This window comes from Bombyx mandarina, chromosome 03 (genome assembly GCF_030267445.1).
Source record: "Bombyx mandarina strain Sakado chromosome 03, ASM3026744v2".
Taxonomy (NCBI): Eukaryota; Metazoa; Arthropoda; class Insecta; order Lepidoptera; family Bombycidae; genus Bombyx; species Bombyx mandarina.
The window spans coordinates 14,120,037-14,130,016 of record NC_143210.1 but is presented as its reverse complement, the minus strand read 5'-3'; the positions used below and the strand labels follow the sequence as shown (position 1 = coordinate 14,130,016).

At 36.6% G+C, this 9,980-nt stretch overlaps 1 protein-coding gene across 1 annotated transcript; it reads left to right on the top strand.

Moving 5' to 3' along the window:
• Window positions 1-226: 226 nt before the first annotated feature.
• ball (nucleosomal histone kinase 1) lies at window positions 227-9,366 on the top strand. Its single transcript, XM_028179972.2, has 6 exons — window positions 227-633; window positions 1,470-1,539; window positions 2,338-2,534; window positions 3,634-3,850; window positions 4,399-4,572; window positions 6,317-9,366. Exons 1-6 carry the CDS (start codon window positions 415-417, stop codon window positions 6,976-6,978), a joined length of 1,539 nt encoding a protein of 512 aa, XP_028035773.2. The 5' UTR covers window positions 227-414; the 3' UTR covers window positions 6,979-9,366.
• Window positions 9,367-9,980: the final 614 nt, after the last annotated feature.

Sequence of the window (9,980 nt, the reverse complement as noted above, 5' to 3'; positions counted from 1 at the left end):
AATCAAAAAATACATTGACCTGTCCGTCAATTCCCACAGCTTTTACTGATAGATTATTTTATTTTACTGATAGGTCATAGTTGTTACTACTTTGTATTTATTGAATGAAGTAAGCCATTTAATTCTGTAATACCATGTTGTAATGTAAAACAAACACGGCTTTTACTGTATGCTACAAGAGATTTGATAGTATGGGCTTTGTTCCCTTTGCTTATCCAAACGAATCAAACAATGTCAAATTGTCAACTGATCTCAACATTAAAAAGTGGAGATAAAATAGTAATAAAATCGTTAACTTTGCATTTTCAGATATCTTTAGTTTCATTAATTCTGCAAAACATCGCTAGTGATAAATTTATTCCAGAGTGATTTCTTCCATGAGTCATTTAAAATTAAAATAAGTTTCCATTTAAAATGTCGGGCCGAGGGAAGAAAGCTGCGCCGCGAAAAAAGGCAAATGGATACAAAATGCCTGCTCCTATTCCCATCGGAGAGGTAATATGTGACACCACGGCCAAGAAAAAATGGAGGATAGGTCCTTCTGTAGGCGTTGGGGGCTTTGGAGAGATATACGCTGCCTGCGAAGATGGCTCTCCCAGGAAGAATGCGAATTACCCGTATGTTGTCAAAATCGTAAGTATCTGCTGATCAATCGATTGATTTTTTTGTTCATTAAATAAGTATAAAGCAACACTTTTTTACTTTTTACTTAAAAACAAAAGTAAACTAGACTAAATACAAAAGAAGTTTTTTACGCGCCAAATCATACATACAACAATCGTAAACTAAGGAGCCACTAAAAACTTATTAAGTGCATTCAAACAAACTTATAGTGAAAATAAACATATGGTTTCAAATTATAATACAGAATTTGTTTGCATCTGGTTGTATTTGTTATATTCAAATTGTATTTATATATTTCCATGCAAAATAGGTAAATATTACTCTACACCAATACATCACAAAATCTCACAAATATTCTAGTACTACCTGTTCATAGATTTAAGAAAACTACCAAGGAATGTTTCTGCAATAATGCAAATTGTTAAGTCAAAGATTTAGAAAAAAATATTACTAGATGACCTGGTGTGTAAGTGAGGAACTGCAAATCTTTTCATCTTAATGCTATAATCATAAAAACTCAAGTATATCATTTACATGCTGTCAAGTGTTTTCACATTCTTGTTGGGCCTGTATCTCTCGACTGTATCAATTTAGTAGATATAGAATTTATTATGGCTTTCTATAAAAAAGTTTAATGACATGCAAATTTAAATTAATAAATTTCTATTTGTAATTTCAATCAATACAATTCAATACCATTTCAAGGTGCACCTTAGAATATTCAGCCTCTCAACATGCAAATGACTAAAACCACTTAAAACTGTAAAATTACTGCTGAATATATAAATCTGCATATATTTTGATCTTAAACTAAATATATTTTGTGAAATACAATCTTGTTACAGGAACCTCATGAGAATGGACCCTTGTTTGTTGAGAAACACTTTTACCTTAGAAATGCCAACAAAGATGATAGTAGGTATTTGTCAAATGTACTAATGAAATTTTAATAAAAAGGTTGATTTTATTGACCTCTAAAGGCCACTAGAGATTTGTGCATAAAGCTTTGAGTTGAGGGGTGGCATCTTGCTCTGATGTTTAGGAGTCCTTACTATAAAAATTCTATTAGTAATATGGCACACACAGACAAAACACAGTTTGTTTGACCCTGGATCTTCTCGCAGTGCAGTGGGTCAATTTCCAACCTGGTGGGTGAGTTTACCGTCCAACCAAGGCAAAGCCAGAATAGCTTGAGGCTAGAGGCAGATAAATAGGAATAAAATGCCTGCCTAACCATCCTGCCAATTCCTGGTGTGAAGCAGTTATTTGTCCAGTTTGATATTTAAATTAGCTTCTACAATATAATTGACACTGAAATGTATCTTCTACCCACAAGACACCATCACTTGGTAGCATTCACATTGTCATGCTTATGGGCTCTGGTAATTTTTTTTATTTGCTTACATGGGTGGACGAGCTCACAGCCCACCTGGTGTTAAGTGGTTACTGGAGCCCATAGACATCTATGACGTAAATGCGCCACCCACCTTGAGATATAAGTTCTAAAGTCACAAGTATAGCTACGACGGCTGCCCCACCCTTCAAACCGAAACGCATTACTGCTTCACGGCAGAAATAGGCAGGGTGGTGGTACCTACCCGCGCAGACTCACAAGAGGTCCTACCACCAGTAGAGGTAGGACTACAGGGGAGGACTACTTGAAATCACTTTGGCAATGAGTTAATTCACCCATACCGCCCTATACCATTTCAGTTTCACAGTTTATGAAGGAAAGGAAACTAACGAGCCTTGGAATGCCGACTCATTTTGGCAGCGGTTCTCACATGTACAAAGGTGAAAAGTACAGGTACCTTATATTAGAAAGATATGGTAAGGACATTTGGAGCATTTTCCTGGAGAGTCAGAGGTTATTCTCACCGACTGCAGTCTTCCAATTAGGATTACAAATGGTTAGTAATACTAATATTTTAGTTAGTGATGAAAACTTATTAGTTTCTGTAGGTGGCAAGGCAAGTTCATGATTCTGGTCCTAAATGATTATAAGATTACCATAGACCTTAATGCGATCTAGTGACATCTGATAAAGCAGTACTAAGTCTTAATTTCAGTACTGGCAGACAGCCATATTATCATATTGATCAATACAGGTTCATAGTGTGATGATTTAAGCTCAATCCATGTGTTTAAACCTATACCTATAAATGAGATAGCATACCTAGCGTACACATTCTACATTTAAAATATTAAGAACCTTTGTCAGCATAATTCGCGTGACGCGTTAACTTCATTTCCACAAATCGCCAGTGCACGATCAACAACTGCGTCACCCGGGTGCATTCATAATATTAACATTTAATTTATTTTGTCTATATTTGAACAATAAACATTTTTAAGTAACCATTATCTTTAACTAACAAACTCACATCGCACCCTACAAAGAACAATTTTTTTGTATTGCTTATATGGGTAGATGAGCTCACATTCCACCCAGAACGTTTCAGTGCTCTCAGTGTTATAGTTCCGCAGCTGCCCCATTTTTCAAACTGAAACCCACTACTGCTTCACAGTAGAAATTAGCATAGTGGTGGTATTTATCTGTGTAGGGTCACAAAAAGCCCTACCATAAAATCAAATCAAATCAAAAAAAAATTATTCAACATCCAATTCACAAAAACTAGCCTCCGTTCTGAGAAGAATTGGCAAGAAAACTAGCAGGCATGTCCTTTTTTTTTTAAACATTAGATATTTTTTTTAAATATTAGTCACTTATCTATAATAATGAAGTTTACTATTCAGAGCAATAGAGTAACCCAAGTTTTAATTGCACAGATGATTAGTTTAAGTCTGCCTAAATATGACCAGTGTGCTATTGCACTATCTAGTCGGTCCAGGTGACTTTGTACGAGCAAACTGCATCATATGTTAACACATGGCTGCCACTAATTTCTTCAAGGTTTATAGATACCCTAGTCCCTACATCATAAACATGAGAGTTATTTGGCAGGCAGTTGTAGTAAATTTTTTTAACCCTAAAAATTTGTTTGTCAGCTAGACATATTAGAGTACATACATAATCGGGGCTATGTTCATGCTGACATCAAAGGAGCTAATATTCTGATGGGATTGAAGAAAGGGAAAGAACACCAAGCTTACCTCGTAGACTTTGGATTGGCTTCTCGAGTCAATGACAAAGAGTTCAAACCAGACCCTAAATCTGCCCATAATGGAACTATTGAGTACACAAGTCGTGATGCACACTTAGGTGGTGAGTGCTGTTATTTTTTAATGAGATGATGATCCTCTTATGTTTTGGTTTCTCTAGTACATCGACGTAATGGACTGGAATGTTGCTGTGTCTTCATATCTCAAATCGAAATGTCAACCTGTTTGGAATGGTGGCTGTACTGGTGACAGGGCATACCCATATGCCTGCTCTTTACATACACTAAGCATGATTTTTTTATTCTAAAATTCTTGAAGTACAGAAACACATTAGAGCCCAAAAATACATATACTGCTGAGCATGCACATATTGAGCCCACTATTCTCCATTTCCACCACTGAGCAGTAATGCATTCAGAATTGATGAGCTCTACCTTATGCCTTAAAGCAATCGGCGTCATTGACGTAATGGTGTCTGGGTTGAGATAATGAACTCACCAAGTGGGCAGTCCAGTGGACACCTGGAAGACATCAAAAAATTTACTTCACTGATCGAGACATGAATAAAAACTTGGAATGTTTTGTGCATTTTACAATTACAGCAAACTGTACATCAGATCATCATCATATCTGCATAAATTTATATTTTAGTACCGACGATGCGTGGTGATCTAGAGATTTTGGGCTACAACATGCTGCAGTGGATAACAGGGGAACTGCCATGGGAAAAATCATTGAAAGAACCTCGCACTGTTCAAACTTTGAAAGAAGCCTTCATGAAAAACGTGAAAGCCAACATCACAAAACAGTACCATGATGTTCCCGGTATGTTTAATCATCATTCTCCTGCCCTTCTCCCAGTCACCTGGGGTCGCCAAACATGTATTCTCTTTCCATGCTTCTCCATCATATACCATTTCTTCGCTCACTCCCCACTTACACATATCGTCTTTCAAGCAATCCATCCATTTTTTCTTAAATTTCTCTTCCTCTAATTTAATGCAATGAACAATTTATAAAATTTTAGTAATTATTCAATGGGAATTAATAAGTACAACATCTGACCTGTTTCAGTCACAAAGTTGTAATGTAATCCAAATTTAAGTGATAGAGTAATCAGTAGATCTCTCCACTCTGCATTTATTTTTGTACAATCAAATAGAAGATTTGCCGTCCACCAGCCCTGCTCAATTAACATGATTAGTACCAAGGTTTTTTTTATTGGTTAGTTGGTTGGACAAGCTTATGGAACCCATAAACATCTACAATGACAAAGCCACCACCCACCCCCCTTTAGACATGAGTTCTGTGTCTTAGTTTTTGCATTACAACAGCTAGCTGCCTTGCCCTTCAAATTGAAACGCATTACTGCTTCACGACAGAAATAGGCAGGGCGGTGGTACCTACCCGTGCGGACTCACAAGCGATCCTACCACCAGTAATTACGCAAATAATAATTTTGCGGGTTTGATTCTTATTCTTCTTCTTCTCTGTCGTTTCCTCATTACTGAGGGTCGTGACCACCTTGGTCCAGTTTTTGCACCAGCTTCCTCCAATGCTGCCTGCATTCGGCCTGCTTAATGGCGCCCGGGACGCTGGTGTTTGTGGCCTCCCTGATAATGTCCGTCCACCTGGTTGGCAATCTTCCTCGACTTCTCTTTCCTTCCACGTGACCTACAACTATTAATTTTTCCAAGTTCTCAGGATTTTGTCGGGCCACGTGTCCGAAGTACTTGAGGAGACGCTGCATACAAATTGCAGATAGACGGGTCTTGACGTTTAGCTCCTCGAGAATTGACACATTTGTTCGGCGCTCCGTCCATGATACGCCCAACATTTTGCGCCAACACCACATTTCAAATGCGTCAATTCTCGATCGGGTACGGCCCTTGAGGGTCCACGTCTCAGAAGCGTACAAGAATATGGAGAAGATAAGGGTTCTCATGAGCTTTATAGCTAGTTTTTTTGCTTATGCTGCGATTTCTCCAAATCTTCTCCAATCGCTTCACGGCTGATTTTGACATCTGGGCCCTCCTGACCACCTCCCTGTCACAATCACCGTCACTGGATATTAATGACCCCAAGTACACAAATTCCTGCACCACGTCCAGGTCACGCAGTTCGTGAGTGCGTGTCATTGTGCCAGCTCTATCGACAAACATCAATTTCGTTTTGGATCGGTTGATGCGAAGTCCGTAATCTTTGCTAACGACTTCCACTCTCCTCAGAAGCTCATGCAGCTCTCGCTCCGAGGTACCGATTATAGTGGTATCATCAGCGAAACGAAGATTATTAATTCGGTGGCCTCCTACACGAATACCCCCCTCCCATGATTCTTATTACACGATGTTATTCCTTCAACGTGGAAGTCAATCGTGAACATTTGTTAAGTATGTGTATTTCATTGGAAAAATTGGTACCCGCCTGCGGGATTCGAACACCGGTGCATCACAAGATACAAATGCACCGGAAGTCTTAACCTTTTGGCCACGACGACTTCTAAATAAATCTAACTTAATCCAATTCTTCTTCAATATGAATATATACAACTTTACCTATAATTTTTCAGATGCTCTCATAAAATTCTTTGAGTACATAAACACATTAGAGCCCAAACAAATACCAGATTACGCGAAATGTCGACAACTCTTCGAAACTTACCTCAAAAAGGAAGGGAAAACAAAAACAAGTAAACTAGAATTTACACCAAAGAAAAAACCGAAAACAAGAACACAAGACAGCGAGGATGACAGCCTCAAAGAGAACAAAGTGACTAAGCGGAGAGGCAAGCTCACCAAAGTCACCACTGATACGGTTGCTGATGGACCAGAAAAAATTACAAACATCAGACAAACAAAAAGGAAATCCACCGAACCTGCTTTAGTAGTCAAAGTTAAAAAGACCAGATTAGCGCCGAAGGCCACGCCTCCGACCAAGAAAAATCACGCGACCATCGCGACACAGACCTCCGTTGAAAAGGCTAAAGGCAGACAAGTCTCTTTCGACAGTCCAATCAGTGAAGTGATCGGTGAAAAAAGTTCAGTGAATTCAAGTGGTGATATATTTGATGATTCGTTCATTATTGAAGAGAGGAAGGTCAAACGTCCAAGGAAAGTAGTAACCGATGAGCATGTCACTATTAAAAAGGTCGTTAGAAAGAGAGTTGTGAAGAAGGGCAGGTCCTGGAAGGACGCGCCTACCGTCGTCAACGGACGATCGCCCCCCACATAAACCACTCGTGTTGAAAGGGTTTTAGGGACAGTTTCAGAAAGACCAACACCGATGTGGTATTTTTATATGAAGACAGATAATACTGAGTCATGCTTAAGAAATGTACTAGAGCAGATTGCTTCATAACATTGAACCAAAAATTGTGCATTTTTTTTGAAATGTCCTTAAAATGTTATCTTTTATTACATTGCAATATACAAAGTTATTTGTTAAAAATAATAATGAATAAGACTTAAATTTTTAAGTATTAAATACAACATGTAAGAAACCTTCACATCTGTTTCTAACAAACCTATACAGGAGACAGTTCCTGCTGCTACGAATGTTGACTGTAGTTTTTCTCTTTGATATAATGCAATAGAATAATTTCTCTGGATTATTAAAAATATTTCTCGTAATTTGATTCTACCACATATTCAAATCCCTTTTTTAAAACGTTAATGTATTATTTGCTACAGTATAAATTGTAAAGTGTTATGTAGCATACATATCGTTGTTAGTATATTTCATTTTAATTAAGTTGTAAGTATTTCGAATGTTTGAATTTATGTTTTAAATGAAATGTTATTGTAATCTTTTGTGTATTTACTTTATACAAAAAAAAAATTGTTTGAAATTCCTAGAAAATAAAGTCTGATGTAAATTATCACATCCCTTATGTTAAAAATTGTTTCGCTGCGTCACTTTTCGTTTTTAACATTATTAACGCGTACTAGCAATTTAAATAATGTTCACTATAGACTTTAATGAATGCAATGTCGGATCTAGTTTTCGCAAAAGTATTTTCTGTGTGTAATTGTTTTGATTTTTTTGTATACATGTCCTGGTTCAAGAATTTTTATTTATATCATTTAAAAAAAATCTTGTTATACTAATTCATTTTCATGTAGCTACTATATCTTTAGTATAGAGATTGTGTTTTCATTTCTGGAATGTCACCATTGTTGTCCGTCTATGTTGTCAGAAATGTTTCGCTTATGTTAGTCATCATTCATCATTATCCTGCCCTTCTCCCAGTCACCTGGGGTCGGCGCAACATGTTTTCTCCTTCCATACTCTTCTATCATATACCATTTCTTCGCTCACTCCCCTCCTACCCATATCGTCTTTCACACAATCCATCCATTTCTTCTTAGGTCTACCTCTTCCTCTAAATCCTTCCACATTCATAGATAACACTCTCTTAACAACCTCATTTTCATTCCGTCTCATCACATGTCCATACCATCCCAAACGTGCACTCCTCAGCTTCTCTGTCACAGGTGCCACTTTCAGACTTCCTCTAACATATTCATTAGTAATATGTAGTATTTAGTAATAGTTAGTAATATGTATTTTTTTAAATAATTTGAAATAGTATAAACCACCACCGCAATAAGAATAGCACAAATAACTTGTACCTTAATAGTGCCATTTCCATAAAATAAGATTAAAATTTACACCACTGATAGTGCAATGTTATCAAATGGTTCAATAATCCAAATATAAAATTGTACTTGTCAAATATGTAGCACTAACTTATTGATTAGCCTCTTAGTGTAGTTTTGTACAAGTGAAAGTCCTAGGTCATAAAAACTAAGCTTTTATTAGTACAAAATTTTTATTTCCTCTAAAGACATTTCAACACCGAAAATTGTGCCAATAAATAATAATTGACATAACGGAATTAAAATTATTAATTAGAAATGAGTGAGCGTGTTAGTTTCTCGAGGAAAATGTATAAATGATTGTTGCTCAATTCCCACTCAAATAAGGCTGGTGAATCAGAATTATAGCATGAACACACGAATTTTACAAAACTCCAAACATAAGTAACTCAACTCTTAACACTGTAAGCCATGAAATAGTAATCGATCGAAATTAATTGTAATAATTTTTTAATTATCCATTATTAAAATCATTATACTTTTTAAATTTAATTCAAAAATTAATTAGAATATATTATATTGTAATTGTATTGGATGATGGTCGGTCTTTAAAAGCACTACGAGGAAATAAACTTTATATTTAGATATTTTTTGAGGGCTAGTCTGAGTTTCTGCAATAATGTTTAGTTACATTACCATCCCACCTCACATTACACCGAATACGAATAAATTCTTCTATACACATAATGATATTGTAATCACCCGAGGCACATACGGTCGTCCAATCTCCAAGATATTTCTTTATAAATTCGTGGTTCTGTGGTCGTTCGTTCTCATTCACCCATTAATGTTTTGTCCAATTGTTATTCATAATTATTTTCGTCAACTTATTAATTTGATTATTACTTTAGGGTACTGGCGTGTACTCGGTTTTGATGGTCGCATGCATGAATTTTGTATATTGATTATAAATAAGTTTGTTAATATAATGCGAAATAATAATAAAAAATATTTCAATATAGATATTCTGTACGTTTTATTTGACTTTTCAAGGACATTTTTAAGGGGTTTGAATAAAATTATTAAAATGCGCAAATCCAAAGCTTTTATTTCGTTTTATTATCATTATTATTATTTACAATATAAAATAAACAAGACTTAACATATGAAAACATTTTATTTAGACAACGTAACACAGCGCAGACCGCGCGCCGCCCGGCCCGGCCTGCGGTCGCCGTGTCGTCTCGCGAATTACAAAAGCTACAACTACGTGTGAACCCGGGCCCCGACTGCAAGGGACCACCACAAGACTCATTACGTTTACTAATTAAATACATGTCGTGGTGAGGACCCTTGCCGCGTCGCGGGACGCGTGAGCGGTTCTTCTCTTAGCACTGAGTAAAACATGGAAGTCAATATTGCTTAATTAAAAGCGTAATTAATCATTTATTATCAAAGACCCGCATTGTTTATGGCCTCCATATGTTACTAATAGCTATGCGTGTTTGAAAAGGCAACGTGGAAAACGCTTCACGTATCCGCGATTTGACCTCTCGCTCGTGAACCCATTTGGAACTATGAATTTAGATATTTTGTACTGTTTAAACATTCTTTCTGGGCGATTTTGAACTTTCC

Excerpts from the sequence above, each read along its gene's own strand:
- ball (XM_028179972.2), top strand. The coding sequence starts at position 415 with ATGTCGGGCCGAGGGAAGAAAGCTGCGCCGCGAAAAAAGGCAAATGGA. Across the intron at positions 3,851-4,398 it reads TCGTGATGCACACTTAGGTG|TACCGACGATGCGTGGTGAT; the intron begins GTGAGTGCTGTT and ends TTTATATTTTAG. Across the intron at positions 4,573-6,316 it reads ACAGTACCATGATGTTCCCG|ATGCTCTCATAAAATTCTTT; the intron begins GTATGTTTAATC and ends ATAATTTTTCAG.